The sequence below is a fragment of the Solanum lycopersicum genome, chromosome 5, assembly GCF_036512215.1.
Source record: "Solanum lycopersicum chromosome 5, SLM_r2.1".
NCBI classification, from domain to species: Eukaryota; Viridiplantae; Streptophyta; class Magnoliopsida; order Solanales; family Solanaceae; genus Solanum; species Solanum lycopersicum.
In genome coordinates, this window is record NC_090804.1 from 63,007,057 (window position 1) to 63,026,186 (window position 19,130).

General features: G+C 30.0%; 2 protein-coding genes across 2 annotated transcripts; one reads left to right on the forward strand and one right to left on the reverse strand.

Annotated features, from left to right (window-relative positions):
- The first annotated feature begins 5,903 nt into the window (after positions 1-5,903).
- Positions 5,904-10,772, forward strand: MAPK6 (mitogen-activated protein kinase 6). Its single transcript, NM_001247731.2, is given in 6 exon segments — positions 5,904-6,351; positions 7,512-7,641; positions 8,452-8,589; positions 9,295-9,627; positions 9,906-10,089; positions 10,234-10,772. Coding segments are annotated over 6 exon segments (1,131 nt in total). The 5' UTR covers positions 5,904-6,178; the 3' UTR covers positions 10,407-10,772.
- Positions 10,773-11,101: 329 nt separating this feature from the next.
- LOC101255793 (probable polygalacturonase) lies at positions 11,102-14,620 on the reverse strand. The gene is made up of 6 exons (XM_004240049.5): positions 14,418-14,620; positions 13,501-13,860; positions 12,683-12,803; positions 12,431-12,605; positions 11,978-12,048; positions 11,102-11,888 (listed from the first exon to the last, which is right to left on the reverse strand). Exons 1-6 carry the CDS (start codon positions 14,442-14,444, stop codon positions 11,182-11,184), a joined length of 1,461 nt encoding a protein of 486 aa, XP_004240097.2. The 5' UTR covers positions 14,445-14,620; the 3' UTR covers positions 11,102-11,181.
- Between the last annotated feature and the right edge of the window lie 4,510 nt (positions 14,621-19,130).

The window sequence follows — 19,130 nt, forward strand, 5'->3', positions numbered from 1 at the left end:
TAATAGTTATAAAATATTGACTAGATACACTCGTTTAATATTTTATTATATTATTTCTTTTATTTAATATTAAGTTAATCTTCAAAGTGCTTCACATTCTTTAAGAAAATAAATTAGTATATAAATTGAATCTCGTTTTTTATTTTTATCCTTATTAATTATTATTAAATTTATGATTAAAATAACTAAATATTAATTAATTATTATTTTTAAAACTAACTAATAAAAGGTAAATTGGAAGAACACTCTAAAATAATTTTGAAAACTGAACAATTAAGTTAATTTGAAAAATAAAAAATGTCTAAAAAAAATTAACTTAATATGGATTAGAGGGAATATCATTTGATTTTATTAAATTTAATGCTTTGAAAAATGTGTTACATGATAACTGATATTTAATAGAAAAGGTAAAACAAACACAAAAGATAAATTATCATATGATTTTAAAAATTAAGTAATCTGGTTATTTCATATTAGTTGATTATTTTATTAAAAACAGTTATAATATTAAAAAGAACATTAATTATTTTTTTCTACATTACTCTTGCAATTTTTTATATTACTCTTGCCATTAACATTTTTTGAAAATGTTTATATTTGTTTATAAAAATTTTAAGAAGTTCTTTAAGGATCGAATTAGTAAAATTATATTCTTATTTATCATTTCTTGTATATAAAAAAATAGTAATAAGAGAATAATGCCACACTTTTCAAGAAAATTATTTAAAAATGAGAGATGTTAAACATCTAGTCCCTCTGTCCTTAATTACTTATTCACTTTTGAATTGATACATCTATTGAGAAATCAATAAAAAAAACATAGTAAATTTATCATTTTACCATTATTAATTATGAAGTGGATGGTTAAAAACTTAATATTTTTAAAAAAATTTATCTTTTCCAAAATGATTAATTATGGATATAATAAATTTAAAAATTATAAAAATAAATAAATAATTAGAGATAATTAAAAAATTATATCAATTAGAAATAGACGAAGTAAAAAATTTTGTCCAGAATTTAGTAAGAACTCTGAAAAGATAGCTATAACCTTTTTCCTTTATTACAAAGAAATAAAATTAAGTCGGGCTTTTTTCTAGTAAATTGTATAAAGCATTTATTATTTGACAAAAAATTCTCCTCCCACCTAACAGAATTTTTAACAATTTTGTTTCTTATTTAATAAATTAAAATTGAGGAGTAAATTAAGTAGAAAGTAACAAAAATAAATTTCTACTTTATGTCTCCAATGAAGCTATTCTATAAGATCACAAAATGAGATTTAATTTCATATTTTCAATATAAATTATTAATAAATTAAAACTTTTCTATTATAATTCAATTGTAAATACACTATTTATATTTTTTTAAAAATATTTAGGCTTAATGTACCGTGAAAATTTTATATTTACGCATTCAGTGAAATGTATTTTTAATCACATATATTAAAATAAAATTATTTTTTTACCTTAAAATTATTTATGTAGAATTTATATTGATTTTCATTTATGTAGAACATTCAATCTATACATTGTTTAGATTTTTTAGAAAAGAAATATCATTATTGGTGGATGAAACTTGTATGATTTTTTTAACATAGAATATGTGAATGTTTGATATCAAAACATGGAGGGTGCTAAAAAACATAGAGGGTCTATCTTTAATTGAAGAGTCCGAATTTTAAAGGGTATGAAATGTTAATAAAAACTTTAAAACGCTATATGAATTTTTATTTTAATCAAAAGGGCAAAATCGCTAAAAGAGCAGTGATTTCGCTCGGTAGAAAAAGTAAAATCGCTGCAATAGCAACGATTTGTAAAAAAAATTTTTTAAACAAATTTTTTTTAAAGAAATCGTTGCCTTGACAGCGATTTCCAATATAACTTTTTTTTATTAATTTTTTAATAAATCGTTGCATAAGCAAGCGATTTCTTTAAATTTTTTATTAATTATTTATTTGAAATTTAAAAAAAATTAAGAGCAAATCGCTGCGTGTCTCCAGAACTTTTTTATTATTTTAAATAAAAAAATTATTTTAAAATTTTTAAAATAAAATTTTAAATTTTTTTGTAGAAATTTTAATTTTTTAAATTTCTTTACTACTTATTCCAAAATAAATTTTTTTAATGATTTTTTAAAATAAGTAGTAATCAAAATTTTTTAAAAAATTTGATTTAAAAAAATTCTTGGAGACAAATCGTTGCACTTGCAGCGATTTGCTCTTAATTTCTCTCTTTTTTTTTAATTCAAATAAAAATTTTAAAAACAATTAAAAAAATCGCTGCTTAGGCAGTGATTTATTAAAAAATCATTTTAAAAAATTATTTTGGAAATCTTTAAAAAATAATGTTTTAAAAAAAAAATCAAATTTTGCAAATCGTTGCTATTGCAACGATTTTGCTTTTTCTGGCTTTGCTCTTCTAGCGATTTTGCCCTTTTGGTTAAAATAAAATTCATATACCATTTTAAAATTTTTGTTAACATTTTATATCCTTTAGATTCCAGACTCTTTAATTTAATATAGTATAAAAAGGTTTAGTGTAACTAATAGGGTTGATATTATAAGTTATATGAATTTTATAATATATTGACCTCTATCATGTATAAAAATAATATATAATTTAAATTTATTTAAACATAATAATTCATAAAATTACTTAATTAGAGTACAAATTAATAACAAATATGAATAATAATTCACAAGTTATCAAGTTCGCATAACATAGAGGCGCAAAACTACAACATTAATGCTAAACACTCTGTTAATTATTTAAATATGTGGTTTAATTTTTTAAAATATACTCCTTTTGTTTTTAATTAGTTGTTCGTTTTCTTTTTAATTGTCCCTACTTATTTGTCCTTCTTGACAAATTAAGAATGAATATTTTTTTTTAACTTTTTATACTTTTAATTAATTACTACTTTGAAAAAAATAGAACTTTTTGAAAATCTTAAATTTTTAATTTATCAAATACATAATTAATAGGGTAAAAAGGTAAACTTACCATATTAATTATTTTTTTCTTAATAGGTGTGTCAATTTCGAAGTAGACAAGTAATGAGGAACAGAGGCAATAATTTTCAAATATGCAAAACTACAACACTAATGGGTAACTATCTTGGGTTGTCATTATATAGGATCGACACTTATGAACCATATGATTTTTATTATTTCTATACTGTGTCGATCTCTATTACTACTAAAGTACTTTGAGTTTTGATTGTCGTTATTAAAATATTTTTTAAAAATTTATACAAACATAATAATTTCTACAATCACCTAATTAAAGCTCATATTATTAACAAATATAAATAATAATTCACAAATCATCAAATTGGTATAACAAAGGGCACAAGACTACAATATTAGTGTTTGGCTCTCTTTGGGTTGTTGTTTTCTAGGATTTATACATATAAATTAAAATGTTTTGAATTTTGACTGTTATTATTTAACTTAAATTATATTAATTAAAAATAATTTAAAATGTATTTTAAATCTATTAATATAATAATACTATAAAATTACTTAATTTTAAAAATTCTTAATCCGTTTAAAAAAAATATTAATTTGAGAAAAGATAATAATATTGTGGTAATAACTATGTATAGTTAATATTTTAATATCATTTGGTGACTATTCTTGCCCTAGCTGGTGTCAAAGCTCCATTTTGCTTGAAAGTTTAGTCACAGGCCACTTTTAGCCCTTCCACTTAAGTTTTAGAGTCCTTTAATAGTCAAATTTTTGCTACTATTTAGTATATATATTCTTGTTGATTTCAAATTTATTGTGTGTTTAATAGCAACTTTGTTTCATTTTTATTGCACATCCAATGAAGTTCAACATATACTTAGTTGTACTTTTTGTTCATGGAGTCAGATATAAATATATATGTTGGCCGTTAAGTTGGAATTTTAACGTAAGATGTTAATCCATTTTATCAATCACTAAGTCATACCTACGTTGCTTATCGTCTTTCACTTCTTTTTCGCTATCATTTTCATGTAATATCAAAATATGTATTTTCATAGGCTCTGCCTCTATTTGGTTTGTGTATTCGTGTGTAATTTCCACACTAGTTATATTTCACATTATAGTACTTGTAATGATATTTATTGGAGAAGTAATAGCATGCACTGATTAATAATAATGAGATTTTTGTGTTTAAATAGTTTAATCCTACACTGTTAATGAAACTAATTTAGGGTCCGTTTAGCCATGCGATATGGTATCATGATATGGAATCATGCTGTGGTATTATAATATGGAATTAAGGAATGAAATTGGAGTTTTGTTTGGACATGCGATATGAAATTTTGGTGTTGTATATTTTCTCATAAATATAAAAATTCCATAAGTTTAATACTAATAAAATAGCTCCAATTGTTCATTCAATATTATCAAATAAACAAAAAATCGTAAAATCGCATAATAAATTATCATAAAATTATTTATTTTCCACTTAAGTAATTGTTTCATCAATATATTTGAGTAAAAATGAAATACCTTTCACGGGCTCTTCAAGATTTTATTACTCAACAATCGTGAAGTGTGAGTTAAAGTGATTATATGTTGGTGAGAATAATAAATTATAAAAAGTAATGATGTAATTATAATTTTTATTTATATGTGAAACAAATGGTTAATAGATATAAATATGGGATTGTTTGTGGATCAATTTTTATATTAAAATAACTCAAATCATGATATGGTATTCCCATATGATTCCATATCATGATTTTTGGAGGATATTGTATTACATCTGATGATACCATATCATGAGATGGATTCAACGTAAAATAACATATCCAAACACTGATTCTATTTTACAATGCCATATCGTGATATAGTATCACATAGACAAACGCCTACTTAGTCTCATATTCTATACTCTATGTAAAATAATATATGGATTCACATGTATCATTCAATATCGCCAACCACATGCTTCATTAATTTTATGTCTCCAACAAAAAAATGTTCTGTGAATACAAGTTTTGATGTATATATATTTTTCGTTTTAATTTATTTGTTATAGTTTGACTTGACAGAAAATTTAAGAAAAGAAAGTAAAAGAAGAGATTTAAATTATGTTATCTTAAATTAAATTAGATTTATGTATCAAATTCCCTTTAAATTTGGTGGTCTTAAATATGTCGTATGTATAGTCGAAATTAAAAAGTTAAAAATGAAAGAGACATTCTTTTCAAAATTACAAATAAATTTAAAGAATTAGATACAAGTATTCCTAAAATATCACCGAAATTTAGAGACATACTTTAACTAAATTAAAATCTTATTACATTGAACCCATCTTTTAGAAATTTTGTTTACTTTTTTTTTGTCTTTGGTGGCCTTCAAACATATCTCACGCACTTCAACCGTGTGGATTCATAGAGTGTGTCACGGAAGTTAAAATGTGTATAATATTCAGGATAATAGGGTCTTAGTTTAATTAATATATGTGTCCAAAATTTTAGTCATAGTTTAGGAATAACTTGTGCACAATGGCGTAGTCACATGTAGTTGAGGGGTGTCGATCGACACCCCCATCGTCAGAAAATTATAATGTGTAGCTAGAAAAAAAATATTTTTTTTACTTATATAAATTACATATTGACACTCCTTGATTTTTACGCGATTTTCACTTCTTTGTATTTTGATACTCCTTACTCGAAGTTCCGATAGTGTTTGATTTTATTCCAAATAACCATGAACCAAATGACCCTAACTATAGTTTAAAATGAGAATTATGGCCACAAAATAATTGTATATTAGGTACTATGGAAGAGCATCGTATGTAATCAAATCTTTATACACTTGTGTGGTGAAAATTTGAAGAGGACTCATCCAGTACAACAATAAAGAGAAGGAGAAAAAGATATGCAAAGTCAATTTACTTCACGGGCAACAACAATGGCAGCGTTCCAGTTCAAAAGTTCCCACATGATCACGCAGGGACTCTCTAGAAAATTGAAAAGGGAATCACAATTTAGCCACCCAAAAAGGAAAAGACACCAAATTTCCATTTACTCTTCTCTTCTTCTTCTCTTCTTGTTGTTGGGGAAAAAAAGGAGCTTTTTTTTTTTTTTAATTTAGAGTGGTTATAGTTCAAGATTCTTCAACCCCTTTTCTTGTTTTGAGTTTTTCAGATCCCTTTTGGGGTTAATTTCATTTGAGATGTCTCTTGATTCAAGTTCAGCTGATCATGGTGGGCACAGTAACATAAGAGGGGTTCCAACTCATGGGGGTCGTTATGTTCAGTATAATGTGCACGGCTCTCTGTTTGAAGTTTCAAGAAAATATGTTCCTCCTATCAGACCTATTGGTCGTGGAGCTAATGGAATGGTTTGGTAAGAAAAAACAAAAATTCCATCTTTTTAGTATGTATAGGGATTAATGGCTTAACTGGTAAAGTTGTTGGGGTTCGTGCTGTGTAAACAGTCTCTTGCAGAAATGCGGGCTGTGTGTACTTTTTGGACCCTGGGCATAGCGGGAACTTAGTGCACCGGCTGTCCTGTTTTTAGGTTTAAACCCTGTATCTCTTTTTACCCTCTTATTAGTTATACAGGTATGTGAGTTTTTGTGTGTATTACATAAATACTGCTCTCTGAAGAGGAGAAAAGCTTGTCCCTGCATGGAGATTAAGTTTGTTTACCTTGAGGTTATAGCTTCATCGTTTCAACTATTAATTGGTTTAAGCTCTTTGTGATTGTTGTCTATAGGTTTCCAAACTATTAATTACACCCTTTGTTTTGTTTTAGAATCTTAAAAAATGATATCAGAACTCTTTTAACTTTAAACTTCTCATTTTACGACATGGATATGTTTCTGTAGTAGTAGAGAAATGTCATGCCAAAGAATCTTACTTTCTTTCTCAAACTCTTTGCCTAATTGAAGACTATTATATAAAGTGAAGTTGAGGGAGTTTCATTTAGTTCAAACATGGAAGATTTCGAAGTATTCGATAATTGAAGTTGGATCCAGTGAATTTGTAACATTGTGTGGTTGATATGTGAAAAACTGAATCAGATCATGCTCAGCCATATCTCTGACTTATGAGAGAAAGAGAAAGAGCGAGATGCTTAATGATGTTCACTTCTTCAATTGTTCATTTCCTAATACAACACAGCTATAAGGTCTCTTATGATGAGTTCCCATTAGATTTTAGTCTTTTTGACTCTGAAGGTATAGGGGTATGGTTGCTTCTATGTTTCCGTTCGCATGACCATTTTCTGCTCAAACTTACTTTTTGCTTGTATATGCATGTCCCACCAATCTAATGAAAACTCTTGGAAGTTGTTCAGTATGTTCATGATATACATGATATATTATGTGACTTTTTTGAAACCCGTGTTATGCAAGTTCTAGAGTATTTAATTAAATTTTTCCCGTGTTGCAATAGGATCTTATATGTTGCACTTATCCTCTATGAAATTGTTTCTCCTCTATTTTATTACTATGTGACGGTAAACTGCATGTTAATCTATTTTTTTTAAATTTTTTGCTGCAGTGCTGCTGTGAACTCGGAGACACGTGAGGAAGTAGCTATTAAGAAGATTGGGAATGCATTTGATAATGTAATAGATGCCAAGAGGACATTAAGAGAGATAAAGCTTCTCAGTCACATGGATCATGAGAATGTGAGTATTGTACCTTTCCAAAAATCTGAATATTGCACCCGTGCCTCTTTGACCAATTTATCTTCAAATGTCTTTGCCTTGTTTATTCACTAAAAAGTTGACATCTATCACTACTTCCCTCTTGTCCTTTTATATGTGGTTTTTCCCTTGTTTTTTGCTGTAAGTAATATACACGGAAATTTGATTTTGTTTATCTCTGTATTGGGTGTTTTGAGGTGTATGCTATATCTCTAGAATAGGCTGAAGAAAAGGATGCAGGCTAGGAGGGGCAATGTGAAAAGAACTTAGGGCCTCTAAAGACACTATCTTGTTTTCAGTGGTTCTGATGTCAGTAAGCATTGGTATCGCCAGTTATATTCATACTTTCATGTATAATGTTGGGGGAAAAGAGAAAAGAAAGAAACAAGAACGGAATGAATATTACTGTCACCTCTCCCTCTCCCTCTCCATTTCCATCTCCTTCTCCATCTCCTGCCTTCAGTTGGAAAATAGAGGCGTAGAAACAAAAGGGAAGTTTGCATAAGTATATAATTTTAGTGTTTGAAGAGTACAAGTTTGAAGTGAATACTTCTTTCAAAATTGACTGTTTCATTGTCAAGTTCAATCCATTTGTAAGGTTAAGATGATCTATTGTTTTTTTATTCATAAGATTTACCACTTGAAAAATGGGAAGCATGTGCATTTATCATAATTTTTATTGTTGTTTATCTCTGAGTACTGTTCTTGTACTCCTGGAATATTTAGCATTTTAAGATCTTGTGAAAGGTGATGCAGAATCCCACTTACATGCAACTTTTTCCAAATATGCAGGTGATTGCAATTAAAGATGTTATACGGCCTCCTCAAAAGAAAAATTTTAATGATGTGTACATTGTTTATGAACTGATGGACACTGATCTTCATCAGATTATTCATTCCAACCAACAGCTGACTGATGAACACTGTCGAGTAAGCTACACTTCATGTTGTGTACTAATATTCCTTAATTTTTTTTTAATCTAACCAGCTAGCTGGATTTATTATTTGGAGATGTCGTTCTGAATTGAATCATAGTCATAGCGGTAAACACTTTTCAGGTGTCCAAACAAACTATTTTATATTATGACTTCCCATCTTGCGCAGATTCTTAATATTTGTTTCTCTTCCAGGATGCATGTAAAGATTTAGAATAATGATTGATTGGTTCAGAATCACTAGAGATTTTTGGAAGAGATTCTTATGGCCTGTTTTGACCTTGCTACCTATCTTCGTTCTTCAGTACTGTTAGGAACAGTGTTTTGTTACCCTGAGTGATATATTCTGTATGAATTATCCTATCCCTCCAAGGTGCATTGCTCTTAAAAGAATTCCGGCTTACTATCGTCTCCTTTACTGGGTTATCTGGTGATCCACTGAATTGTATAAGGGCTTGAAAAGGGTTTGAAAGGTCATGGGCAGCTTCACCCATTGTTTTAAGGTTTTTGGTTCTATTCGTATTTAATTACCTGAAAACGATGCAAATTGTCCACATATTGTAAATCAGATATAAGAATTACGAATATATACAGACAAATTTTATTGTTGTTTTATATTCCCATAATAATGTGCATTTGTTTGGAACTTATCTTCATTTTTATACAACATTATATGTGGTTGCCTTTTTTCATTTTGTAGCATTTTCTGTACCAAATACTGCGAGGACTTAAGTACATTCACTCTGCCAATATCTTGCATCGTGATTTAAAACCCAGCAATTTGCTTGTCAATGCAAAATGTGACCTAAAGATTGGAGATTTTGGGCTAGCAAGGACGACAACTGAGACAGATTTCATGATGGAATATTGTGTGACACGCTGGTACCGTGCACCAGAGTTGCTACTAAATTGTTCAGAATATACATCGGCAATTGATATTTGGTCAGTGGGTTGCATACTCGGTGAAATATTGACAAGACAACCCCTTTTTCCTGGAAGAGATTACGTACACCAGTTGAGACTTATCACTGAGGTATACTAGTAGTTAGCATTTGTAGTTTTTGAAGTCATGCATCATCCTAACAGATACCTTAGCTTTAGCAGGAGTATGTCGAACAATGATGGAATCTTTGAATAAGAAGAGCTCCATGTTTGATTTCTCCTTCTGATCTTTGTTTGTTTTTTGAACTTTGTGCACCTTTTCTATCTACTTATTCAGGATTTTCTGTTAATTTGCATGCATTGAGAAGTTCCTTTTTGCTTGGAGCTGATCCAGTTCAACTGACATGCTCTATTTGGTTTTTTCAATAGCTAATAGGCTCACCAGATGATGCCAGCCTTGGGTTTCTCCGGAGTAATAATGCCCGGAGATACGTTAGACAACTTCCAAGGTACCCAAGGCAACAATTTGCTGCCAGATTCCCAAATTCATCTCCCCGAGCTGTAGATTTGCTTGAAAAGATGCTCATCTTTGATCCAAGCAGGCGTATTACAGGTAAAGAATTTACAGTGGAGTTTTGAGTATTAAGGCTCATTTCCACACAAAATCTTTCTAAATTTACTGAAATGCTAATGAAATTTGAAAAAGAAGACTACAACAAGATTTTCTGGTTAATAGCCCTTTTCTGGATTATTGCAGCTGATGAAGCTCTCTGTCACCCATACTTAGCACCTCTTCATGAAATCAACGAAGAACCTGTTTGTCCGAGGCCTTTCAGTTTGGATTTTGAGCAGCCATCTCTCACTGAAGATAATATCAAGGAGCTCATCTGGAGGGAAGCTGCAAAATTTAATCCTGATCCAACTCATTGAAAGAGACGTGGTTATATGATGTATACAATAAGCGTTTGGTGACATAACTTCTCTAAAATAGTGTATTAGATTTGTAATGTTCCCCAGTGAAGATGACTGAATAAATATGGTGGAGCTATTTGGTTCAAGAAATTGTTAGTGGCTTAAGTCAGATACTTATTCTCTTGTTGTGTTTGGTTTATTGGTGTTGTATAAAGAACCTAAAGAGTAGTCTACAATCAATTGGTTCTAAATACTGACTCCTCCTTGATGCCAGATCTCTCTGGCTTATAGAACTGAACATTATACCTGTTCAAGTTGTTTGACATAACATGGAAAATTGTTCATGTGAGAATGGACAGTTAACGAATGAGTTTTGAAGTTGTATGTCTATTGCAGTGTTTTACATGTTGATATGTATCTCTGCTTGGTCTATGTCCATAATTTGCCTTCTTATTCATGTAGTTGCTGTAGCACTATACACTTTTTTTCGGGATAGAAGTCTTCTAGTCGTGTTAGAGATTCATGTGCTAGTAGAGAATATATCATGTGATGAGTTTAAATAGAGTGACACTGTCATTTCCTTATTACCACTCGTCCTGTTGTTCCGTGACACCACTAACAGAGTTTGATTCGTATAACCGGCCCCAACTTGTTTGAAGTTGAGGTGTAGCAGTAGCTGCTGTTGTATGCACATGTTGTTGGATGTTACAGGGTTTACAGTGAAGATGAAAGCACTAAAATTTCAGATAGTTCATTACACTTATATTGCTGATACATTTTGGATAGCTTATTATCAGTAATTCAATCTATAGGAACATCTTTGCATCTCTATGTTATCAATGGCCAAATTCTCTGTTGGAAAACTACACATTTCAGTCTTTTCTGGACCTTGATCAGGCAACAACTGACAAGGTGGAGGCTGCACACCACTAGTAATTCCTTCAATATCAGTACAAGTCCATGGATACTTCTTAGCCTTCTTTGCCATACTTATAGTCACATTTGAAATGCAGATACCGGTGAATGGATCCCCAGAAATCCCCTCAAGACGAGCAGCCATTGACACGTTCTCAGCCACTACATCCCGGTAATTGATCCCTTTTATCTCTGGTAATGCATTAGGATCCCAGTGAGTGTCTGCATGTTGTCCATAGTTGCCTGTCATCCAAAATACCCATTTCATGGTGTGCAATGTCATCCCTTTGACATATACATCTCTAACAAAACCGCCTCGGCCAACACCAGTCTTGATCCTCACCCCTGATTCAGTGTTGATAGCCGTGATGTCCTCTGCTCTAACGTCTTGAATCCCACCTGACATTTCACTTCCTAATGCTATTGCAGCACTATAAGGAGAAATGCAGGTGAGGCGCCTGATGATCAGTTGACTTGTTGGCATCCCATAATTTATACCATATTCATCCCAACCACTTTTAACTGCAACACAATCATCTCCAGATACAATGTAGTTGTCTTCAATTTTCATGTTTGTGCAAGAATCTGTAAAGAACCAAGAAAAATAAAGTCGAAAAATCGGTCCATATACCTTTAGCTTTACTCATTCAAATACATATAGGAAAAAGGCAAACCTGGATTGATCCCATCAGTGTTTGGAGATTTTACTGGAGCTAAAATAGTGATGCCTTGGACAATGATATTGCTGAAATTTCACAATGAACAAGATTCTTGATAAACTTTTGATGTACTCTAATAGAAAAGGACATAATCCATAAACGAACACTCTTAACTTGGTCCCAATGGGCAAGAAAGCACCACATCTAAACACCTCCACTCGTCTCCAGTCTCCACTGTCATTTGAACACTCCAACTAACAAAATGAATTTATATGTCACGTCAGCATCAGGTGTCCATGAGACACAGCGGGGAACGAGTTGGAGTGTTTAGTTGTCACTTGAGACAAGTTGAGGTGTCTAGATGTGCACTGTCAAAGTTGAAGTGCTTACTCGCCAAACTGAAGCCAAGTTTGAGTTTCTTTTTATGTATTATGCCAATAGAAAACAAGTGAAATAATGTAAAATCACCTGCTATAAACAGGATGGATATTCCAAGATGGAGAGTTGACAAGGGTTATATGTGATATCTGAATGTTATCAGAATGCATAATTTCAATCAAGTAAGGCCTTGTGTATTGTAGCTTTTTGCTGTGAAATTTCTGCCACCAAATCTCACCCTGTCCATCAATGGTCCCATTCTCACCTAATCATTTATAAAATGTCTTAGAAGTTTGAGAAATTAATAGCTTAGGAATATAAAATGTTAGTATTATTATTTACCTGTGATGATAACATCAGTGAGGTTAGTTCCAAATAAAAGACTTATGTACCTTCCACCTGATGTATCCCTTCCATGACCATATGATGGTAATGGGTCTATAACAGCCCACTCATTTATATCCTGAATCAATCAATTTCAAATCAATCAGGAGAGTATAAATCATATGTATCTGTTCTGTATAGAGTAGTAATATTAAAGTCTCCGTAACATATAAGTCACGAGTTCAAGGTCTGAAATCAACCAAGGATGCTTGCGTCAGTATATACTGCCATATCAGAACTGTTGGGATGCGAACCTTTGTGGGACCCGTGAACACGGGATATTTCGTTCACCAAGTTATCCTTTATAGAGTGAAATGTATTGGAAGAGGGAGGGAGCTTTGGAGCAACTAGTAAAGTTGTCTCCTTGTGACCTATTATAGGTCATGGGTTCAAGGTGTGGAATTAGCCAATAATGCTTGCATCGGGATTGATTGTCCACATCACACCCTTTTGGATGCAACCCTTCCTTGGATCCTGCCCGAACATGGGATGCTTTGTGCATCGGATTGCCTTTAGTAGAGTGAAAAATAGACTAGGAAATGTGAAGGGGAGTCTTGTTATGATTGCGTAACTGGTAAAGTTGTTGCTAAGATTGCGTAACTGGTAAAGTTGTTATGTGGAAATAATTTCTTGCAAAAATGCAGAGTAAGGGGACGTACAATAGACTTTTGTGGTCCAACTCTTCCATAGACCCACCCCGCACATAACACGAGCTTAGTACACCAAACTTCCCTTTTTTAAATGGACTAAGAGAAGTGAAAAATAAGAGTGAGTACCTGAGAAGCAAGAAGAATAGCATCCTTATGAAGGAAAAGAGTGAAATGACTAGTAAGATTGAAGCTACCAGTGAGCCATTGACCAGCAGGGACAATAAGCTGAGCTCCACCATCTGATGCATACTGGCTCAACCGATTCACTGCTTCTTGAAATGCTTTTGTGTTGAGTGTTTTCCCATCACCAACTCCACCAAAATCTGTTATAGATGCACTGTGTGCTCTACAACTTATTGCTGAGTACTCTAAATCATAGTAAGAAGACTCATCAAGAATTCTTGATTTTCTTCCCTCAGCTCCACCTAGTAAACTTATAACCACCATCCCTAATACCACTACCAGCAACCAACTTGTCTTTTCCATCTGCACAAACATAACAAGAGGCAAAAACACATATTAAGAAAAAACCTTAACATACAACCCTAAGAAAATGTGAAATCTTTTAAGGCCATGTTTCTTGAGTCTTGACTCAAAATTGCTCTTTTCCCCCCCTTCTCTATGTGCATTTAGTGTGCAAAACCATTTGACCTATTCTACGAGGGGAACGGTAAAGTTGTCTCTATGAGGTCATAGGTTTGAGCCGTGAAATTAGTCATTGATGCTTGTGTCAGTGTAGACTATCTTCGACCCTTCCCAGGACTCCTACATGAGCACAAGATGCCCTTACGTAGGGGTCCACTAAAGAGATAAGTGTTTTCACCAAGAGTTTTTCCACTCTGTAACTCAAACTCGAAGCTTCTATTTAAGGATAAAGGGATCATATCCATCCCACTACGCTTTGTAGTGATCAAGAACACATATTTTAGAAAATGTTTCACATATTTAAAGAAGCATTTGTTATTGAAAGAACATTTGTTTTTGTTATTGCTTTCTACACTACATTAAGGAAAGAGAAAGCTAGGAGTTAATAGTTTTCTTACTTGAGATGAGAGTGGAATTTTGTGCATTGCTTGGTGGAAATATATGGTATGGAATTAGTATTATATATAGACAAAATTTTGTAACTGAAATAATCAATTGCTGTGTTTGGATTGATGTAAAAGATTCTCTGAAATGGACTGTATTTTTTCTTCACATTTTTTCCACTTTCTGATTTTGTTTTATATGCTTTACATTCATACACACAACAATTTTTAACACCTCAAACTATAAATAAAGTTGTCTCATTTTAGATAATTTCGATTCAAATTTTAGATTTTTCTTTTCACGTTTGTTGTTATTCGTTCTTTAGATAGTTAAGTTAACAATATAAAATAAGTTATTTCACTTAATAAGACATATGAATCAAACATTTTATACTTGAAGTTGATGCGTATAATTAAAGGAGATGACATATTTTATGTGATTAACTATCTAATAAACGCAAAAATTTAAAATAAAACTTACTTCGAGTATTTAAATGTAATATTCTAACAAGTTTAAAAGGCCGATTAGGTATTAAGTCATTTTAAAATACATTGATGACTCAATTTAAAGTTAACATCAAGTAGAAGTTGATTACTCAATTATCAATAATATCATTGTCCAAACAACTTCCATGATTAAGTTAAAGTACATACGCTTCATATACCTGTTAAGTATACTTCATAAATTAATATTCTTAGCTTATCTTAGTGATGTCAATCCACGATGGTGCATATGCACAATTCAATTTTAATTTTTTGAAATAGGGGTCAGATCAGTGGTCGAGTCAAAAATTTTACAGGAGAATTAAATTTTTATAAAATAAACTATATCAAGCTTGTATTTTAAATCAAGAAGATTTAAATCTTATAATTATCATGCATTTTGGTGTTTTTTTATTTGTAATAGATATATGTATAATAAGCAATTCTTTTGAGCAATGAGCAATATCGTATGAACCTCTTACTTCAATGTAGCTTTGCACCTTTGTAATCTAGGTCTACTAAGGAAAGTAAATAGCAAGTAGACGTAGAAAAATGAATTTATCTGAACTCAATAATATTTGTTCGAACTATAAGTCAAATGACTTATAATAATAAAATTCCAAAATCAAAACCATATAGTTCAAATTCTAAATCTTCTTACTAAAAATACTCTTCATTCCAATATCGCCACAACCTTCGATGATGTAATCATAACATAGTTTTTTCCCCACCCGATGTATATTGGGACACCAATAATTTAAATTTATCAGTATAAAATATTTTCTACCAAAGATAACTTCATTTCCAAAACTCAAAATCTGAAATCTATAACTTAAAATATATAAATACTTAAACCATCCTATCACAACATAGGATGGTATATATCTCCATCCTAATATAAGTATTTATTTTCTTTTTAATCAATTTCAAAAAGACACAAATTTAAAATTATAAGATTTAAAGAATTACACATAGTAAACATAGTCAAAATTTTCATTAAAGAAATTTACTGTCCCCACATGCAAACATCTATTATATATAGTTAAAAAATTATTTTAATCACGTAGATACAGTATAATCTTCCGTCGAAAGGTGTTTTAAGACGAATGAAGCAAGATGTGGTTGATGGTGCATAACATTGGACATTTGAAACAACAACAAAAAGGTCAAAGATGGGTTTAAGAAACTGTGGGTCTGTGACCAATTTTTTTTTGGGCATTTCAGTTGGAAAGTAGTTTTAGTGGGTTACCATTTGTCTTTGTATTTTAGCCATTAATTCACTCTCGTGACCCTTAACGCACTATTGCCGTCCCACTTCACGGGCTTCCCTTTTAGCCCTTCCCATATCACATCTCAGTATTTTTTTATCCGTGTGTTTTAATTTAAATGATTTAGTTTATATATTAAGGTTTAAAAAAAATAAAATAGTATGTCTTTTCTTTACATAGTTTTAAATGTTTTAAATTTTTCATTATTATTTTTATTGCATTTTCTTTACATAGTTTCCAAAATAAAATTATTTTTATTTTCAAAATTCTAACGGTTCTATAATGAAAATAGACTTTTTAGTAACACGTTCAAGTTCAACCATCCAAATAGGAAGCAGTTTTATAAAAGTATAATTTTAAGAACTACTTTTATCAGCGATGACTATGAATGTATTTGTGGAAATTTTATGTCTATAATTAGAAAAATCAAGAATTGTATCGATAAAATATAATGTTCATTAAGTACATCCTACAGAGAGAGTATTGTAGAGTTCAAAATAACTATACTTAGAGTCGAACTAATATACCTATTAATACTATAATGATAAAAACAATTATAAATTATCTAATCCAGTCGTACTATAATTCTAATCGTAATCTAATCCTAATCGAAATATAATCCTAATAGATATAAACAGTCTAATCTTAGTGCGACTCTAATTTTACAGTAGTGTCGTAAATTCATAGTCAGATTCGTTGGGCATGTTCCTTTGACATGTTCCAATCATCACCTTCCTTTTTCATCAACACTTGCTGCAGACACGTCAGTTAATTGCGTTGGACTTGTTCCAATCGTTAGCTTCCTTCTTCTTCAACATGTAGTACAATATTGAAACTCATATATATAGTTGATATTAATTTATTTGAGATTAATTTTTTAATATGAAGCCTCTTTCTAGTTTTTACTACATATTACTCCTTTTTCGATTGTATTTATGAGTAGCTAATGTCACTTTTTGGTAGCTATTTAGTTAGGTGATAAAACAAGCAATATCAAGTATGGTATTTGATTATTATTTTGTAATTTCACACAAATAAGTCTAAATTATCCGTAGATTTATGTATTATTTTATTTTTTAAAAATAAAAAAAATAAAAATAGAATAACTAAATTTTACAGGATTAATTTCTACTTAATTAATTATATGTGAAGGTTGCCCAAAAAAATATTATTCGTGAAAAGATACTCTCTTTTAGGTTTTAGACTTTTGAGACATAGTCACATACCAAAATGCTATGTTGAGTCATAGAAAATATTCCAATTAGAGTGTTTATATATATATATATAAACAAACTATGATTACACTTAGCATGCGTAGATACTAGATGACAATAAATCCATTGTGCTCTTTCTGATTGCATTATCTTATTTTCTACTTCATTCCCATTAAAAGCCTCACATTATATTATTAATTGCTATATATAAATATATAAAACAATATTTTAAGTGATGATGGCATTTTCATAATTAGCCCAATATTGCCCATTTGTGGCCTTCAAGTGCACACCTCTTTTTATTATTATTATTATTATTATTATTATTATTATTATAATATGTCTCAATTATGTGTAAAATACCACTACAAAAGTTACAATTCAATTTAGAGAAGTGGAATTTCCAAGAAATGTTGTGTAAAAAGGAAAATAGAGAAGTTAGTTATATTATGAGCTATGAGAAATATATATAAATGTGATATTTTCAAATCTTTTATTTGTTATATCGAAAAGTTCAAGTTCATTTATGAAGTTTATCTAATATAATTTACGTTTTTTTATATATATAATTTACAGGCTATTGTTTTACTTTACTCTGCGCATCATGATAAAAAAAAAACTCATTAATATACGTATGTGATATCATTTTCCAAGAAATTGTCATCTTCTTTTGTAATATTTGTATTATATTCTTTTATTTTTTGATAGTGTATAAATTTTTGACTAGCCATGTTGTAACGCTTTTTTCAGTGTCTGTTGAATTGCTAATGTTTCAAACGGCTAAACCTCTGGATTCTGAACCCAATTTTCCACAATAAATTATTAAAATCCTCTTTTTTTTAAAAAAAATGTATACCATTAAACAAGTGTATATCAGTTTATTATTAAAATAAAAATCGTTAAGAGAAATAAATATGAGCAAGGAGGTTAGGTGTTATCTTATCAATTCAACGAGAAACAAACTTCTATTAATTAACAAGCATGAAAAAAAAAGAGCTAGAGAGAATTAAATATTCTACGATCATCACAAAATTTATAATATACTCTATAATGTTATTAGAAGAAGTCGAGTTATCAAGCTCAAATTTACTTTTATAAATGTTAATTAGAAATGACAAATCGTGCATCTGAAATAATCTTGAAATATTTTTCTCTCTTCTTCTTTTACTTCAATATATCTAATAACACTTGATGGTTATCATTTTTTCTCAAATTTATTAAATTTTATAAAAATTATTAATGTTATCATATGATTTTGTTTTACTAAAAATCACATCCTAGTAAGGACAAACCAGAATTGTCTTTTGCTTCACGTGCTAAACATTAATCCATAGATAACTCATTTATACATGTCGGTATGTATTTATATCCATCCAAAATTTACATAAAATTATTTGAGGCAGTTTGGTATATGAAAGATAAAGGGGAAATATTTTCATCATATATTAACATTTGATTAAAAATATTAATTAAATTATTTATGCTATAACCTTATAACAAGAAGTTATCTTAAATATAAGCTGGATAACTCATCATATAAGATATTTCACCAAACAAACAACCCCAATGTATAATTACATGTGCTTACATATAACTTTGCAATATTTAATTATAATTGTAATAAAAATATATTCTCACCTTAATAAATCACTTAATTAAGTAGTTTTGTGTGCTAATACACATTTACTTAGCCAAAAAATAAAAAATTCCAGTGTAAAACTTATGTTATAAGAACACTTAGTACAACCTCTTACTGCTAATTA

What these genes read in the sequence shown, in the direction of transcription:
- LOC101255793 (XM_004240049.5), bottom strand. Translation starts at nt 14,444, where the DNA reads ATGCACAAAATTCCACTCTCATCTCAA. An exon ending in AAATTCCACTCTCATCTCAA is followed by an intron (nt 13,861 to 14,417) that starts GTAAGAAAACTA and finishes ATGTTTGTGCAG; the next exon opens with ATGGAAAAGACAAGTTGGTT. An exon ending in CACTGATGGGATCAATCCAG is followed by an intron (nt 11,889 to 11,977) that starts GTTTGCCTTTTT and finishes GGTTCTTTACAG; the next exon opens with ATTCTTGCACAAACATGAAA.